Source organism: Nematolebias whitei, chromosome 12 (assembly GCF_014905685.2).
Source record: "Nematolebias whitei isolate Nwh7 chromosome 12, NemWhi1, whole genome shotgun sequence".
In the NCBI taxonomy this organism is placed as follows: domain Eukaryota; kingdom Metazoa; phylum Chordata; class Actinopteri; order Cyprinodontiformes; family Rivulidae; genus Nematolebias; species Nematolebias whitei.
Genome location: NC_056509.1, coordinates 32,119,137 through 32,137,281, shown reverse-complemented (window position 1 = coordinate 32,137,281; position 18,145 = coordinate 32,119,137). Strand labels below are relative to the sequence as shown.

The following is an 18,145-nucleotide window of genomic DNA, read 5'->3' as shown; positions in this document are numbered from 1 at the left end:
GTTGATCACTACCTTCATTCCTCCTGTGCACTAAAACCACTAAAGGAGACCAAGTTTCACTGGTCCACTGTGACTTGTTCGGTAATTTCATTGGTCAGTTTTTTTTTAACTTTACTTATACAGGTAGTCTCAATGACTCACAAGCACCCCCAAGAGAGATGTGTAGCTATGTGAGCGTCTGGGTGTGACGAGGCTAAATGTTTTGGTGGCATGAAGCTCGTTAGTCCAGCAAAAAAATCATAAATTAAGGTTGAATGAATAAATTAGCCGCAGTACTGAATAAGCCACGGTGTTCAAAGCATGTGAATAAAGTAGCAGCTTATAGTCCGGAAATTACGGTATTATAAAACTACTTCATTTTACACTGTGGACAAAATAATCGCAAGCTCTCCAATTTGTCTTGATTTGTCATCTGCACTTTATTTTTAAAGGACTCTTATCATTTGAAATTGTTAGTGCAGAAGAATATGGGTTTGGGGGAGTTGAAAGGTGGTAAATATGGTTCAGGAGGAGGAGTGGTTGTTGTAAAAAGGTTGGTAGTTCAGTTCTGCCTTCCTACACTGGATGCTAAAACGTCCTTTGGTGCAACATTAGATCAACATTATGTGGCCCCAAGAATGCCAATCAGTGAGGAAGTCTGTAGCTTTGTAAACATGCTTTGTGTGGTCAGTAAAAAGAGAAGCACCATATAAATACAGTCCATTAAACAGCTGGTTCCCTCTCAGCAAGAAGATCCTGGGTTTGAAACTTGTTTCTGTTTGGACTTTGCATTTGACCCAATTTTCTGTGTATTTTGGAGTCCAAAAACATGCATGTTAGGTTAAATTGTGAGTGAGACTGTGACACTGTTCCTATAGATGCAACCCCCCCCCCCCCCGCACCCAATGAACACTGGAGACAAGCACCATCATCCATGAATAAAAACAAGCAGGTGTATTAGGTAGATGAAAAGATTGTCAGTGACCTGCGAATAAACGAATGTTGCTTTCAGGATGTTTTTAGTTGACGTGGATCTCTGCGGGCTGCTGAACCGGCTGAGAGCTTTGTGACGAACCACGGTTCACTCCAGTGTCCCGTTTGGCCAAGTGCCACATTAATCGCCAAGATAATGGGAAGACAGGCCTATTGAGCAATGCTCCAATAGGACATGAAGTCAAGACATACAAATCAAAGCTGTCCAGGCTCATATTGATCTAACTGTCCACAGCAGCAAGATTCATCAGTCAGGTGATGGAGGACTGGGGGAGCACAGGAAGTCATAGAGATGTGATTCAGCTCAGGAGCCTCCCAGATCTGCAATAAATATTTGTCAAATTTGTATTTAAATGGAAATTACTGGTTTGTTTCCTCAGTAAAGTGGATGAAACATGGTCTACTCTGTTCTTTTCAGTCCCATCTGGCGAATAATTCACTGGTGCGTCAGGCAGGAAGGCAAATCCTGCACATTGTTAAAGAAAACAGCGCTGTCCCTTTTATATTACCTGAGTTAGTAAATTACATGTTTTCTATTGCAATTAAAAATGTTGTGCATCGAGATAATCCAAAAATTTGACAAACTTCATTAAAGAAATGATGCATGTTCACTTATTCAAAGTGGTCACTGTTTCACGTTAAATCTCTCATTACTCGGCGACAAGAACGGTCTGAGAGCGCACAGGCCAAGGTTTTGTTAGGAGCTTCGCATCAGAAATAAATGGCCCTGATTTAGCAGACCGAGCCTCTCTGTCAAGGCAGTGACTCTAAAGGAGGACGCTGTTTATTGTTCCTTCAGTAAAGGGGAGGAAATCCCACCGACTACAACAGAAAACTGTGATGAATGTGCACTTTGTGGCCAAATGAAAAACTTCACACGCAATCAATAAAATCCAGTTTGGAGGCAAAAGCAGCTTCTTTGTGTTGATCAGAATGATGCCACTGGATGTTGGCACTTGAGTTTCAAAATGCTAAAAGGGCTTTAGGAAGCTCTCTTTGCAGATGTGATGACATGTGACGGCGGGAAAATGCGGAATTGTTTCCTGTGTGCTCTTCGTGGGTGCAATTTGCCAAAATAAACTACCATTGTTTGCTCATTTTCCCATTCTTGCACCAGACGTTTTAATGAATTTGAATCCAAAACACAAATGTTTTCATTGTTCTTGTGTGGCTTTGAGTAAACTAGATTTCTATGCCAAAAAAAAAAAAAGAGCTTCAATTTCTTGGCAGTACTCTTCGGCTGAGAAGACATTCAGTCTGACCAAGATAATTCAGGTCAGAGAAATGGATTGAACAGTGGATTTGCCAGCCCTGTTTCAAAGAAGTGGACTCTGGGTGTCCCCTACTGGTCATAGCACTGATTGTCATGAATAATACAAAATGATCAGGGCTTAAAGTCCGTTTCTAATTACACGCTGTCATATTTTATTGAACAAAAGCAAAGTTACAGAGACGGTGTGCGAGGAAAAATAAGTACTGACTTCATATCTAACCACTAGCAGCAACAGTTTAAAACACTTGTTTGATTAATTAATTGGTTTCTTTTATTTGAGCTGCAGGTTGAGGTTGTCTCAGTCTAATAATTACCTCATCTTACCTTCATCTCCCACAACCAGCCCCAACTAAGACTTTGTGTAAAATCAAACAAATACTCAGTGGTGGAGGAAAAAAATAAAAAAAGTAACTTAATTAGTTAAATAATCTCCACCTGTGGGCAAAAATGCCAGTTAGTAAAAGTTATCTATGTAAGGAAGGATTCTAAGGAATATGCTGGATTTGCCTGCAGACAATCTGTGGTAATGGCCTGGACAAGCAAAGACCTTGTATAACCTTTAAACTTGATTTGTGGATGAAAAGATGACACAACGCTTTGTCTAGTGATGGTGATCATGGTCTCTGTATGCCTGGCTCACAAGAGAAATGGTTCAGATATGAGGATGACACTTGGATTCAAATTCAAGTGAAAGAAGCGGAAGCGTTCACCGGATTCATCTGCTCTGTGGACAACATCAAGTTGACCGGAGAGGATGCAAGCTGACATTTGTGGACTGTTTGGTGGACATGGAAAAAAGATGGAAGCCTCAACACTAAGGTTTATACGAAACCGACCCCTGACACTCTCACTCAGTATTATGATTTGTTGGCTAACCTTTTAGCGTCCATGTGTAAGTAAAGTATGGCAACAAAGTGGCATGTATCAAAGTTCATGCTCAATAATCCAGGTAATAAATCCAACACAGTTAAGTCAGGTCCTCTGGACGGTTTCTTTTTGTTGAAATGTTGAAATCTACTTCATCAGTCCGAGGAGCCACAGCAAACTCACTCTTATAAATAGCACCTTCACATATTGGGCCAACCAGTTTGATGGTGCTAAGATGGTTTCTGGGGTGATATGTAGTATAAATAAATAGATAAATGAAATCATATAACCTTATAAATTTACTGTTGAAACATGCTAATAACAGTAGGTATCGAGGAGAAATGGTGGCAGCTTCTGGATGCAAATCATTCTTATCAAGTTCAAAACACAATTCTTTGCCTATTTGATTCTAATATCCACTTGCCCAGTACATTTCACTCCGCTCATCAGTAGCAGTGGCTTCAGTGCACGAGAGACTCGCCATTGAAGACCACATCCATGCAGAGTGTAATCCAGAACCTTGCGAACAACAGCTGTTTGAATTTTGCCTCTGTTACTGGCCCCAGTCACCTTTTGTGAATGAGTGTCTGCGTAATGGATGTGTGTTCTCAGTTTTTTTTTTCTCTCTTTGTTGTTTTTTTGAATGTCCAGAGGACCAGACTTAACTTTTTTAGATTTTTCTACCTGGATTATTGAGCATGCATCAGGATGTTCTCAGTTGTGTTTGGCTAATGACACTTTAAATGGAATGGAGTGAGGAAGCAGGGGCAGAAATTCTACTGCATAATTGTGTGTGTGTGGGGGGGGGGGTAAACAGAGAGTTATTATTATTATATATTTTTCTGTTCGCCAGGTAAACAAGTTACATTAAGTAAATATACAGAACGTCTTTCTCCTCCTTTTCTTTTCGGCTGTTCCCTCTTCGGGGGTCCCAAAGATAGATGTCATAAAGCTATATTAAAAAACATCCTGATTCATGTTCAAGAATCCAGGTAGAAAAATCTAAAAAAAAGTTAAATCTGGTCCTCTGGACATTCAAAAAACAAAACAAACAAAAAAATGTAGAAACGTTTCGTCTCTCATCCAAAAGACTTCCTCAGTCTGAGGCGCTGTATTCAGCTCAGTCTCTTAAATAGCACCGTCTCAGAGTGGATCAACCAGTTTTGCTGCTGACAACCAAAACCAACTGATCACATGCTCAAGAAGGACCATCAGCCTAACAATGGATCATTAGCACCTGATGGCTGTTTACTGTTCACAGAGGGCTGAGTGATACTAGCAATCACAGCATTGAAAGAGGGGGACAGTTGAACCCGGAGGCCTCCACCCCTGTTTAATGATGGACGATTTCTTTTCACAAAGATGGCCTCCTTTACTCCTCTCTCAAACCATCGTTCCTCTCTGTCCAGGATGTGAACATCTTCATCCCTGAAAGAGTGACCTCTGGCCTGGAGATGAGTGTAGACCGCAGAGTCCTGGTCTGATGATGTTGATCTTCTGTGCTGGTCCATCCTTTTGGCCAGTGGCTGTTTTGTTTCCCCGATGTAAGACTGATCACAGCCCTCCTGACACTGAACAGCATACACAACATTACTCTGTTTGTGCCGGGGGACTGGATCTTTGGGATGAACCAGTCTTTGCAGTAATGTGTTTTGGGGTTTAAAAGCCACTGGGACGTTATGTTTAGAAAATAAACGTCTCAGTTTCTCTGATACTCCCTCAACATATGGAATGACCACTGGTCTGGGTCTGGGTTCCTCCTTTTCACCTGATGGCTGACTGGAGTCCTGTTTGGGTTTCTTCTCTGCTTTCAGGAAGGCCCAGTTAGTGGGGATGCTGTCTGCTCTGTGGTACAGAGTCCTGATGACTCCTAACTTGTGCTCCAAAGGGTGATGGGAGTCAAACTGCAAATACTGGTCTGTGTGGGTGGGTTTGCGGTACACCTCGGTTTGCAAATGTCCTCTATCAGAGACTGAGACCTCACAGTCCAAGAAAGCCAGTCTGCCATTTTTTTACATTTTCTCATGTGAACTTGATGTATTTATCCACAGAGTTGATGTGGTCAGTAAAATGTTGGACTTCCTGAGATTTAATTTTAACCCAGGTGTCGTCAATTGACGTAAATATAAATTGTGACAAATGAAGATATAGCATTCAATGAAAAAATGCATACCACCCACCATTTTAGACAACAACATTGTGTGTTGAGAAAAGACAAGAGTTCAAGGAACAACAAAGTCCATGCTCAATAATCCAGGTATACAATCCAACAGCAGAACTTTTAAGTGCAAGCATTACAAGTTTTGAGAACAAAGAGTTAAATTCCTGCTTTCTAAACGAAAATGTTTGATCTCGACTTATGTCAGTAAAATTTCCCCATAATATGGTTAGAATGTTCCCATTGAACATGGTCTAACGTTTTTGTTTTGGAGATACATTCTGGTTTATACTGGTTTTAAGGCTTGTCTCAACTGTATTTGATGGAGAAAGTCTGGAAAATAAATGTTATTGAACATGTGAGTTGTAAGTGTATTCTGTGATTTTTTTTTTTTAAGGAAACTCGTGAACTTGCCATTAATAGTGGAGAAAGGGGATTAGATTTGAAAATGTTTAACTTAAATTGCAATTTTAAGTTCAGTTGCTGCCTTAAAAACATGAGTTAACATAACTTGTAAAGGTAAATCATATGAATATAGTTGAATGTAAAATGTAAGTTGAAACGATATACAAGTGTACGCTACTTTAACAAGAGAAAGCTAGTATTCTTGAATGGATAATATAACTTTGTGAGTTGTTTTAACTCGGGAGTACAAGTTCAAACAACATGTTGTAATTCATTAGACAACTGGTATAACTTAACTATGCGAGTTGTTACAACATATAATTTTAAGTTTCCTTGACAAGAGTAATGAATTTTTTGGAAGCAATAATGTTCTATGGTGAGTCATTTCAACTAATAGTATCGAGTTGAAACAATAAATTAGCATCAATTGGACAACTTTTATAACTTGTATTTCTAAGTTGAAAAAAGCTTCATCTTAAGTTGAGTTTACTTATGTTTTTAAGGCAGCAATTGAACTTAAATTTTTAAGTTCACCCTAATATTTTTTACAGTGAACATACCTGAACCAATGACTTGGTGGTGTCCCTGAAAAGGACGTCAAGGCTCTCTTTTCTACCTCCTCCATGTACAGGTTGGCAACAATACCTGTTTCTGTCTATAATATCGCTCCCCATATGTGAAGTAGGTTGACTGCAGGCACAGTTTCAAGAGTTGACAGTTGTTCTGTATATTAAAAACCGACGTTTTAACAGGTCTTTGAACGCCACACAGGTAAAAAAAATAAAAATAAATTGCGTTCAATGATTAGAAAAACGTCGGTATTTCTACAGTTAAGAAGGTGTTAAAACGAGTGTTCTGGCAGGATTTTCTCCGTTTTATGAAACGGCGGGTTTTTGTGTGTCAAACGTGTGATAAAAGTTGCGATTTGTGTCACTTTTGGCTTGCCATACTCTTCAGAGCGGCCAAGTAAACGTTTCTTTTCGGGTCATTGAACGCCGCTTTTGTTCGGTCGTACGCATGCGCAATGGACGTTTGATTATTAGCCGGGAAGAGCGAGCAGCGTTTAATTACCAGGAGACGCTGTGGCGGGGGAACCATATATGGGGGGGGAACTACTAGGCTTATTAAACTTTGAAGCATATTTATGTCTGAAAAAAGTCATCATTGGCTGATAATTTATAGAAAATAAATAGTTTGAAAGTAAAAATACAATGCAACATAGTTAAGTGAAGATGCGCAGTGTGTTCTCGTCATGCCAGGTTGATGATTATAGACGTATAATATATGAACAAAAATAAGGATGTATGCTTTAGGTCTATGGCTGTAAATTTAGTGCTGTTTATTTTAAATTTACCTAGCAACAGCTGATGTAATCTCTTCGTAGGACCAGCAGCACTTTTCTTCAAGCAACATGATGGAAGATTGAGGTTCAAGAGGAAGCTGGAAGAGCCATGCGGATAGAGCAGCAGTCTGTCCATGTGTGTGTAGAAGACACGCAGGAAGCAGCAGCAGAACCGACCCACGGACCTCCATCAGTAAGAATCTGGTTCCTCTCATCCTTTCTGTTATTTGACGCTGTCGCTGCGTGTTGACTGTCGCTTCTGTGCAAAAACAGCGGAGTGACGCTCCTCGTTCACTCCTTACTTTAATTCTTGGGTGAAGGAGAACTCATCTGGGTGATCCAGGATATAAACGGATCCAGAGGAGGCCTGTCTGAGAGCAGCCTGGTCGGCTTCATTGAGCCCAGCAGGGGCGTTATTAGGTTTCCCTAACATTGGGGGGCTCAGCCCAAACAAATATATATAATAATAATGTGCTATGTATTGTCATCATTGTATGTTCTCATATGTTTTTTAACATGTTTTTTTTTCCAAGTAATTTAAGAATGAAATCAATGGAAGACTGTGTTTGTGCAAGTCCTTTGTCTTGACCAGCTTAAATACATTCAGTTTTGTTGTTTTCTTATGGAGAAGCTACAGCAAAAACCCACTGCTGTATTTACATGGATTTTTTTTTTTTTTTTTAGAAATGACAAAAATACCACTTTTTTTTGTTTATATGGACAAGGCTCTATTTTCTGACTGTTTTGACCTCGCCTACACCTCACTCAAAAACACGACCACCTTCTACGCAGCCCTCGCAGTGTGTTCTTGGGTTAAACGCTTGATTTACACACCATGAGTAAGAATTAGGGGTGCACCGATTGCAGTTTTCTGGTCGATCACGATTCCTAAAAAGTCTGACCTGCCGATTCCGACCGATACCGATTTTGTTTTATAAGCGACACTGTCAAGTGTTATAAGGTCACAATGCACAAAATCTAAATACTTTAGTGCTAGATATAGACATTCATCAGTGCCAAGTATTATGAAACAGATTCTGCTTGTAAAAAGTACAGAAAAAGCAAGTTTTTTTTCTACTTGTGTTGTTTTCATATTACTTCATAACTTGATTATATCTGTTTAATATCTTTTCTGTCTTGAGTTCGGAGGTTATTCAGAAAACACCTGGAGCTACAGCCCTGGTTATATATATATATACATATACCTAATAAGACGGACAAGATCTTTAGATAAAACTACAAAAAAAAGGCAATTGTTTGGAACATTATCTCTGGTATTAAATATATAAAGCATCTCAGAGTAACGCAAAACAGAGGACAATTGGATTTTCTTGAAGGGCAAAAAAAACTTTTTAGTATAGTTAATCAAATTTCTTATTATTGTTTCAGTATTTCAGGGGTCTGCAAAACAATTAATGATTGAAGATGTGGTCTTTACAGACTCCTGGAGAAAAACACCTGAAACTTCTCTTTAAAGTCTCAAAAGTTCTGGAAACCATGGGGGCTCTCACTTTCTCCTACAGCTGTGTGGTAAGAAACTTTTATGCGTTTGTCTTGAAGCAGATTTAAACCTGTTAAAGTGTATTGTTAACCTATTGATAAGTGATTTGTTCTAAATAGGTCAAGCCTTTCTGACTCCAGACACAAGTGTCAGACATTTGTGTTGTACATTTTGAGCAGTAAATGTGTAATTGTAGTTGTCATGTCATCTACAACAAGATGATTGGTTGAAATTAAAGCCAGCTGTTTCATCATCTGTTCTTGATCTGTAGAAGAGGAGTTCATCCGGGAAGTGACGGTGTCCTGCAGAGGCAGAGCTATGGGCTGCGGGGGGAGCAGGACTGACGCTCTGGAGCCTCGTTACCTGGAGAGCTGGACCAAAGAGACGGAGTCCACGTGGCTGACGAGCACCGACACCGACATCCCCCTGTCATCCATCCAAAACATCCCCTTTGACAACTCTGAGATCGGCTTCGCTTCTGAGAAAACAATCAGCCCCGGTAAGATGACGGGGTTGAATGTAGTGAGTGGCTAGTTGTTCCTTCTCCTTAGAAAAACGAGGATTAACCATCATTTTATTGCTGTCATTAGCTTAACGCAGCTGATTTTAACTGAGAACACTGTGAGAAAAGAAAAGACTGAATGAAAGATGAAAACGTACCACGGCCAAGGACGGAGTGTCTCATACATGACACATAAGGAAAATCTGACACTACATAATCTCCATGCTTTATTTTGTTAATTAAGTCTTTTTTTTTGTTCTGAAGTGCGATTGTATTTACTTTGAAGCCACACGTCTTCAGATGAATCAGTTAAAGGGAAATTAGGCTGCTTCAAAAGCCACGACGCTAAGAAAGGACTTTGCTCTCATGGCAACCGAAGCTGAATGAAGGTAGAGGAGCCTTGACGTAACCGTGAAGACGAACTGAGATCAGCTTCTCAACAAAAATGTGAAACGGACCCACAGTTTAGCAAATGAATGAGCAGTGGTCAAAGAGGCTCCACATTCAAGTGGCAATTAGTAATAAAGTTAGAATATTTAAAAAAAAAGGCTTTTTATGTCCTTTTACATACATTTGATCATTCACAAAAGCTTCTGTGCGTGTTTTGTTCTAATAGTGTGAATGATGAGTCAGCAGGACTTTTTGGATTTTGTAATATATTTATTTCTGTTTTTTATTTAAACAAAAAAAAACTGAAGTCTACTTCAGCATGCTAGCTTCAGTTTTAACTTTTAGCTACTGTTCTACTGATCCCTTTGGCTACTCTAGTGCTATTTTTAGGTTTTAGCTACAATTTTGCTAATTGTCCCTTTTGGCACCTGCTTTGAAAATGTATTATTTTAGCTATTAGCTAATCCTAGCTTTTATAATGTTTTGATAATTTAAAGTTTTAGCTACTGGTTTGCTAAATTTAGCTACTGTTTTGCTGTTATGTATTTAGCTTTTGTTCTGATCTTTTTGAACAATTCATCAACAGATTTCATGGTCTCTCAGCATTTATTCTGCATATTCACAGAAAATAACATTTCAGCACATTATCAGAACATTTTGAATTTCAGAGTTTCCATGTAGCTTTTTGTTTTATTCATCTTTAAGTACCACGCAACAAATGTTTTCATGTTTTAACTCTGTAAACCTTCCACGTGCTACTGGTGTGCTAACAATAATCAGACATACTGGACATGATGCATCCAGAGGTGTCGAACTGGTCAACAAGTTTTAGTTGGTTCCTCACTCCAACCCACCTGATTCAAACGGTTTAATGACTTTGGCATCTTCTCGAGTTCTGCAAAAGCCCCCGTTAATGACCCATTTATTAAAAACAGTGTTGTTGAACTGAAACATTCAGCATATCGGCCCCAGAGGAGCAGAGACTGACACCAAGAAGATTGTAGAACTGAGGGCAGAAGAAAGATGTTTGCATAAACAGCTACAATATTTTGGGAGTGGAGTTGTTTTAAATTGGCAGCAATCCACCGTAGGCTTGACTTCACTGAAATGAACCGTTAGCGCAAGGTTGATCAAAGAACCATCTACAACAGGTAAGACCATAATTATTCATATTTTCCCCTAAACTCCACTTCCAAACAATCTGGTTTTTAAAAATGAGATGTGATTAAAGAACCACATGTTTGAACATGTGTAGAGCCTCTCAAATTAAAGCCAATGCTTTTTTTTTTAAGCGGTTAAGTCAGTGCAAGTTTCAGACTGGGTCTCTTTCAGTGGAAATATCTTGAAATGCCTCTTCTCTTTTCCAGGTAAAAGAAACAAGAGAACAAAGTCAGCGTTTGTATTGCTATTTCAACCATTTTGAGTAAAACTGGGATCATTGCAGCTTCTCTAAATCTAGTGTTGTCAAACACATGCGTGCTTCCACAGTGCTTGAATGGCTGTAGATGCAATTTCCCGTAGAGCTCTGAAATCTATTAATTGTAAAGCTTCCACCCACATTAGCATTTTATATGCTCTAAATGGATTGTCCCGTTCATTTTTCTTGAATAGCATTGCTTTATAAATGTACTACCGATACATGTCTCTGTGAAATAAAGCAATCGTTAGTGTTGTCTGGTCACAGAGATGCTCAGATGTACTGGACACATTCTGCGTTGAAGACTTTCACGTTTTTTATAGTCTCAGTGAAGAAGTCTAAAAGTTTGTTTTCCCTTCGTTAAAGTTCCAGATTTCTTCGAAGATGGCCTTCCTCCTCCCGCTCAGGCGTACCTGAAGGTTTGCTCGGCCGTGTCTGAAGCCAGTCTGAGTGACGTGAAGCCCAGCAGCCCGCCGTCCATCCTGTCCTCTCCGCAGAAGGACGTGTCGCCGTCGTCGGGCACCACGGTGCAGCGAACAAGTGTTCTGCACACCGAAGAAATAGTAGGTCGTCCTTATTAAACGCCTCTTTGCTCTCGCTAAACTACTTCTACCGCGTGCCGTTGCTCCTAACTCGTCTTTTTCCGTTAACAGACAAAATGGCAGGACAACAGGATGTCCACCAAGCAGGTGACCATTACCGTAACACAGAGCATCCATCAGGTGGACAAAAACGGCAAAGTTAAGAAGTCCCTCACCACCTACGAGGTTATGAAACCCGTGGAGACTTTAAAACAGGCGGCCACACAGAACGCCTGAGACCGGAAGGAGTCCGGTGAGAAACCACAAGTGCTTTGCTGGAGGAATCTTTGTGTTCTGCTGGTCGACGGACGCACGGGAACATGTGGAGACTGTAAACAAAGATCACGTTAAACTGGTCGGTTTCGTGTATTTTATTGTACTTTAGCATCGTAAAAAGATTCACATTTAAAAGTATTTTGTGTTCAAATCAAAATAAAATCTTTGCAGCAGACAGGGTGTTTCAAAATAAAAACTATTTTAAGATGCTTCTGAGCGCAGGTACACGTGTAAAGTTGTGAATATTCAACTTGTTCGTCTCAATGTTTGGCGTCGAGACACGACTTGTGTTAACTGAACAACACAAGAAGCTGGAACTGATGAGTGCAGCCTTTACAGATAAACCTGAGCGTGTGAGATGTGTCTGTTTTTTTGTTTTTAATAAATTAAACTATTTATGGTTTCTGCTGTGAATTATTCCATGCCAAATGCTCAAGTAAGATCTGCTTCCATGACACACACGTGGTTTAAGCGTGAAACAACAGGCAGACTCATTTCTGAAACCTGAACGGTCTTGGACCTCATCTTGACCTCGGGCTGTAGAACAGAGGTAAAACTGTTCTGGGGTCAGCTTGGTGATGAAAGTGTGTGGATGTGTTTTTGGGGGTCGTAGCAGATCTGTCTCGACCGGAACAACGGCTCCTCCTTCTCCAGCCACTCCTCCACATTGAAATCCGGGAAGAAGAAACTGATTTCTCTTCGAGCCGACTCTGAAGAATCTGAAGGACACCATTTCAGATTAACTCAAACGTAAACTGATAATCTGCAATATGCCAGCTGTAAAAAAAAATTGCTGATGGGAGAAGTACAAAAAAGCCTAAAGTGTTTGGACCCCCACTTTCTCACTTTGCAACATCAAATGCTGCTTTTCTTAAGGTCCACTGACATCACTAATTACACTGCAGCCACTGTTTGCCTTTCAAGATCAATTCCATGCGGTAGCCATCTTGAATTTGGTTCTCAAAAAAAAAAAAAAAAATCAGTTCTAGAAGAACAACAGATTCATATTTTCTGAGGGTTTCATTAAAATAAATGCTCTGGTTCATGAGATTTTGCTAAAATACATAATTAATGCCAAAGTTTTAAACAAAGAATTCATGCAAGCTGTTCGCTCTAATTTCAGCTCAATATCTATAAAATCTGAGGGTCACAAAATTCTAATTTTTGTGTAGGTGACGGTGACAGAGAATCTGACCTGGGGGGCAGTAGCATCACCTCAGCCATCAGAAAGGCCCAGCAGCGTCTTCTCTTTCTGAGGAAACTGAAACGGGCCAAAATTCCTCAGCAGCTTATGATCAACGTGTATAACTGCTACTGGAAGTGTATTAACCTGAGGATTCCTAGTGTGGTTCTCCAGCTGCACTAAGGCGCAGGGGTCGAACGACTACGTATTTGTTAAAGTCGACATTAACATGATGATCGTTGAGTCGACTAGTTGATGACGTCATAGCTCAAGACGCTAAAAAAAAGAAGTCATTTATTATTTACCAAATAAAAGAACAACAAAACACAGGGAGCGTATATTTATGTTCCTACCATTTATCATCCTGCAAATAAGTCTCAGGAAAACCAAAACTATTATTAAGCTGCAGAAGTTAAAATAAATAAACCAGCGCAACAGTGCTGCGCGGTGGTGGACCGGTGGAGCGCTCCCCTGGTTTTTTAACTTTATTTAGTGGATTAAATAGAATTAAACTAAAAACAGGAGGCGGGCGTGGTGGGATCCCACAGTGGATTAAACTAAAATGAAACTAAAAACATCATCTTTAGTGAAAAACGTCCACACTGTTGATGAATTTCTACCTGTTTGGGAAGACTTGGCCTGCTCCTCTCCTCCTACCTGCTTGGAAGAATCTGTTTTGTAGCCAGCGGCCGTGACACAATCACCGACTGCGACTAGTCGACGTGAAATTCAAAAACTTGCGAGATGTCCTAGAGTCGACTAGTCTATTCAACCCCTAGACGAACCAGCGGGTGGTTAAAACAGCTGGGAAGATCATCAGGATGACCCTCCCGGAGATCAGAACTATCTATACAACGCGCTGTCTGAGACGAGTCAACAACATCCTGCGGGACAGGTACCATCCTGCACATGGCCTTCCAGCCGTTACCCTCAGGCAGAAGGTACCGGTCCATAGGTGCCAGAAGCACCAGAATGGCTCAGTCTGTACCCAGAGGCTGTGAGACTCTCTCTGTGACCTCACCCATTATCCTTACATCTCAAATGTCATCATGACAATGTGAAATGGATATTTCATTGCTGCAGCAACCAACTACCGGTACTAACCCTTCAACATCTGTTTACAGTTCTCCTTCTGTCCTGCCATAGATGCTGTATTATTATCTGTGTTGACACTGATCTTAAGAACCTTGCAAAGTTCTTTCGCACCACTATGTGCTAATTTATTACTGTGTAGGTGTATGATACTCCATCAGAATTTTGTTGCTACTGTATCCATAACTGTTGTGATTATGGCAATGACAATAAAGTAAGTAAGAGTGTCTGACTTGTAGCTATTTTTGTGTTTACTAAGGTCAAGTATCGTACTCCAAGCACTGACAGATCGCGAGAGATCTTTGTTTAAAACTTTAGTTTGTAAAGCGGAGGGCAATATGTTATTTAACACTAAAATAGAAGATCTCCCATCTTTAAAATAATAATATAATGCCAAATCATTTGTACGTCTGGATTTATTGTTACCTGAGCCGTGAGTTGTGTTCCTCGTGTCTGTGAGCCCAAACTGCGCCCTGAGGGAAGCGGGGTCCGTGTATCGGGCCCGAAACACTTTGGTTGGTCCCATCTGTTCCCTCCAGTGACGTATCGCATCCTCTCTGGCTAAAATGTACGCTCGCATAGGACCGCTGGGAAAAAATGTCACAGAAAAACACTGAATGGGTTCTTGATTTTAAAAAAGAGCTTAAAAAATAGATTTTTCTTATAAACCTGATCTATTCACAAGTTTTCCTGAACAGATTTCCATCAGAAATAAAACCTCTACAGATGCAGCTATCATTTTTATCTGAACTGAGGATGTTTAGCACGTTCCCAATAACAGTTTCCAGACACACGGAAAAAGGATGGTTGCCGTGGCAACTTCTCTCCTGAAGGAGCGAGCTACGTTTTTTTTTTTTAGGCAATCTACTAGGATGTTGCGTTAAACAAGGCAGGCTCTGATAAATTTCAAGTTCCAGAAAATTAGATCATCCACAAATTTTTGTGCTGGTTGTTTAAATGTAATCTTATGTTTTCTTGCTTTTTGAGAACTTTATATTATTCTAGAAGTCTCTGATATTTGATTATCTGTGACTTGGGAGGTTTACCTTGACATGAATTCAACAAGTCTTTGATAGAAGAATCGCCCTGCGAATAAAAAAAAAAAAAAATGGATGTATGGACATTGAACTATTTCAAACACAAATTAAAATGAAAATATCAAACATGTTTTCTTTTATGTAATTTAGGAACTTCCTGGATAACAACAAAGTCCATGTTCAATAATCCAGGTATACAATCCAACATTTTTCAGTCAGGTCATCTGGACAGTTTCTTTTTTTTTGTATGTGCTGAAACTTCCTGGATATTTGTTATAATTGTTAATTTTTTTTATCCAGAGTTTATTTTGTACTTTTACAAAGAGTAAACACAAAGTATAATTGTTGTAACTCTACCCTTCATACATGTTGTGCATTAGTATAGTACAGTATGCTTTATAGTAGCTAAAATAAGCTGCTGTCTGTAATTCTGTATTTCATGAAGAACTACAGCACAGTTTGATACATTTAGTCTGATTTGATCATGAATATTTGGGTTCAAACCTGAATGTTCAGCATAAAACCTCTCCGAGTCCCGTCTCGTCCACACCAGGTCTTTACATCTGACTATAACAAAGTTGTGGTCCAGAATTTTTTGTTGAATAGCCTGAAAAAAAAAAAAGAAAGAAACCATTTGTCATGTTTTAATAATCTGCAAGTTATTATATCCAAATAACATTACACAACAAAAACTCAGATAACATGATGAGCACAGATTTACCTTCCACTGACTATTCTGTGATTGACTTCGTTTGTATGCATTTAACGTCTCTTTTTCATGAATCTACCAACGAGATCAAGTCCTATCAAATAAAACAAGCATTCCTTGAAAGAATGCATACACCCCGCTGTCTTACATGCCAAAGTTTCAGAGATCTTATGTGTCAGTTAGCACTCTCAGCTACTACCACACCAAATCTTAGCTCAATAGCTGCAAAACTAATTGAGTTGTAGCAATTTTTGTATTTTCTACTGTTGAGTAGATGCAGCAGCCATCTTGAGATGAGTTAACTCCAAAGATACAGTAGTCGTACATCCAATAAATACTTTGAGAATTTCATTAAAATCCCTCCACTGATCAATGAGTTGTTTGCTGACAGACACCCAGGGATGATCACCACTCTCTCATGGTGGCAGGGCACAAATATCCACTGCTTTGAACCTAAAGGTAAAGAGAAGGATAAAGTCTTCAAGAATCAGGCGTTTTATAGATTTTATTATTGCGGTTCCAATATTGAGTTGCAGAAAAATATCCCCATGCAGCAAATTTTCCACATATCTTTAATATATCAGTTTGTGGAGGACTAACAAAGAACAGGTTGAACAAACAAAGCTGAATATGTTATTATAATTTAACTACATGGGTGCTATATTTGTTAGTTGTTGTATATTTGTGTAATTAGGTGTTGATGCACAAATTACTGTTCACAGTTGATCTTTATACATGACATCAGCTGTTCTGAGACAGTTGATCTTGTGTGTTTTCTTGTTCCTGCAGCTGCATGGTGAACTGAACAGTAAATGATCTAAATGTTTACATGTGCGCGCGTCCAACTTCGTTTAGTGAAGTGAACGACAGAGAGGGCTCACCTCCAACATTACAGGATGAGCCACAGCATCCGGTTTGATGACCGCCAGGGTGAGCTGCAGCGCTTTGGACAGGCGGACCTTCGTCAGCAACATTTCCTGAACACAAACCACAACTGTAACAAAAACAACAGTTGCACCTTCTTCAGTAACAACACAGCCGGAGAGGAATTTTAAGGTCAACCCATTATAACACTCACAAAAAACAAAGTCTTTCGACCATCAAGTCAGATTCCGTGGACTACAAAGTACTCGTCGTTACGCGATCATTTTGTTGCGCCGATACCCGGAAGACGTCAGTTTGTAACAGTTTACGGCAGCCGGTGACGTCAGTTTATCCGTCCGCTTTAAACTCTAAAAATGGCGCTCAATAAATGCCTAATCTTGTTTATATAATTGTGTACTTTAAGCATAAAATGAAGACAATACATTAAAACGGAATATACAGCTGCTCTGATCAATTCCGTTCAGTACGTCTATAAAATCAGTCCCCCCCTGCAACCGAACATGCGAATTTTCAGTCCTATATGAACCCCATATGAATCATATACTGTAGTAAACAGTTTTGACTTTATCTTTTAAAACACTTGTATTTCCAATAATAGTTCATATTTTCATTTTTGCTGTTAGTTGTGATTCTCAGGGTAAGTCCAATTTAGCCTAAACAAGTCTAAACTATCCTTTGGCTTTTAAACCACCTGTGATGCCACATGATGTTTTCCCCAGCTACCTGCGTAATGTTTTCCAAATATAAATTTACATTCTTGGTTCTTAACATCTCACGTTTTTGTTCAACCTAAATTTTTATATATTTATTTATTAAGTATTTTCTAGTTTAAGATGAGGTGTTTTGAGTTTTTGTTCAATTTTGCACCAGTGCTGATGGCACTGCCCCAATGTGTAAACTACTTGATAATCACCTAGAGTATCAGAGAAACGAGCAAACTGAGCATCTTGTTAACCTGAATTAATCGTTTTTTTTTTTTTTTATATAAAAGCAGATAAAAGTGTCTGAGTGAGGGACTGAGACACATCTGCAGCAGGCAGGTGCTGGAGCTTGAGATGTTTGTGAAGGAGAGAGATCAGAGAGCGGTGTGAGTTACACATTTCAGAAATGCAAAGTGACCACACCCTTGAACTGTAGAGATTGTGCATGTGTGTGTGTTTGAAGGGAGGTGGGGGGGTTGCATAGGTTTCTTCCACCTGCCTTTAGTCATGTGACTCTGCATGAAACCACAGCTGTTACCTTCCTGAGGGGCGGTGAAGAGGACAAGAGGAGGTTCTGGGTGGTTGTGGGGTGAAAGAGGACACATTTCTCAGCATGGATGCATCGGGTAAAAACAGACTGTAAAGGTTATCTGCTTATTATTAATATATTATACAAATACTCCAATATAAACAATCACTTAAAAAATAGTGTGTGCTTAATTTTTCTTTCCTTTTTGCTGTTTCAGCACCAACATAAATAATGAAACTAATATAATGAACTACTGTTGACAACAAGTCACTTGAGTTTTAACATCAGTGTGAGCTAGTTGAGATTAACTGCTCTCACTTACGTC

The 18,145-nt window shown here is 39.6% G+C and overlaps 2 protein-coding genes across 3 annotated transcripts; one reads left to right on the top strand and one right to left on the bottom strand.

Moving 5' to 3' along the window:
* Positions 1-8,799: 8,799 nt before the first annotated feature.
* Positions 8,800-12,222, top strand: baalcb (BAALC binder of MAP3K1 and KLF4 b; the record flags this gene model as incomplete). The annotated part of the gene is made up of 4 exons (XM_037685143.1): positions 8,800-9,017; positions 11,194-11,390; positions 11,481-11,620; positions 12,201-12,222. Coding segments are annotated over exons 1-4 (540 nt in total), but the record flags the coding sequence as incomplete, so codon positions are not given.
* Positions 11,771-16,875, bottom strand: nme6 (NME/NM23 nucleoside diphosphate kinase 6). 2 transcript variants are annotated; one of them, XM_037685430.1, is made up of 6 exons: positions 16,784-16,875; positions 16,587-16,682; positions 15,501-15,603; positions 15,006-15,045; positions 14,386-14,546; positions 11,771-12,403 (listed from the first exon to the last, which is right to left on the bottom strand). In XM_037685430.1, exons 2-6 carry the CDS (start codon positions 16,677-16,679, stop codon positions 12,252-12,254), a joined length of 549 nt encoding a protein of 182 aa, XP_037541358.1. In that variant the 5' UTR covers positions 16,680-16,682; positions 16,784-16,875; the 3' UTR covers positions 11,771-12,251. The 2 variants fall into 2 exon arrangements, with proteins under 2 accessions (XP_037541358.1, XP_037541359.1); XM_037685431.1 differs by lacking the exons at positions 16,587-16,682; positions 16,784-16,875 and adding an exon at positions 16,031-16,151.
* Positions 16,876-18,145: the final 1,270 nt, after the last annotated feature.

Excerpts from the sequence above, each read along its gene's own strand:
- nme6 (XM_037685430.1), bottom strand. The coding sequence starts at position 16,679 with ATGTTGCTGACGAAGGTCCGCCTGTCCAAAGCGCTGCAGCTCACCCTG. Across the intron at positions 14,547-15,005 it reads CTTGTTGAATTCATGTCAAG|CGGTCCTATGCGAGCGTACA; the intron begins GTAAACCTCCCA and ends ATTTTTTCCCAG. Across the intron at positions 12,404-14,385 it reads GAACACAACTCACGGCTCAG|ATTCTTCAGAGTCGGCTCGA; the intron begins GTAACAATAAAT and ends GGTGTCCTTCAG.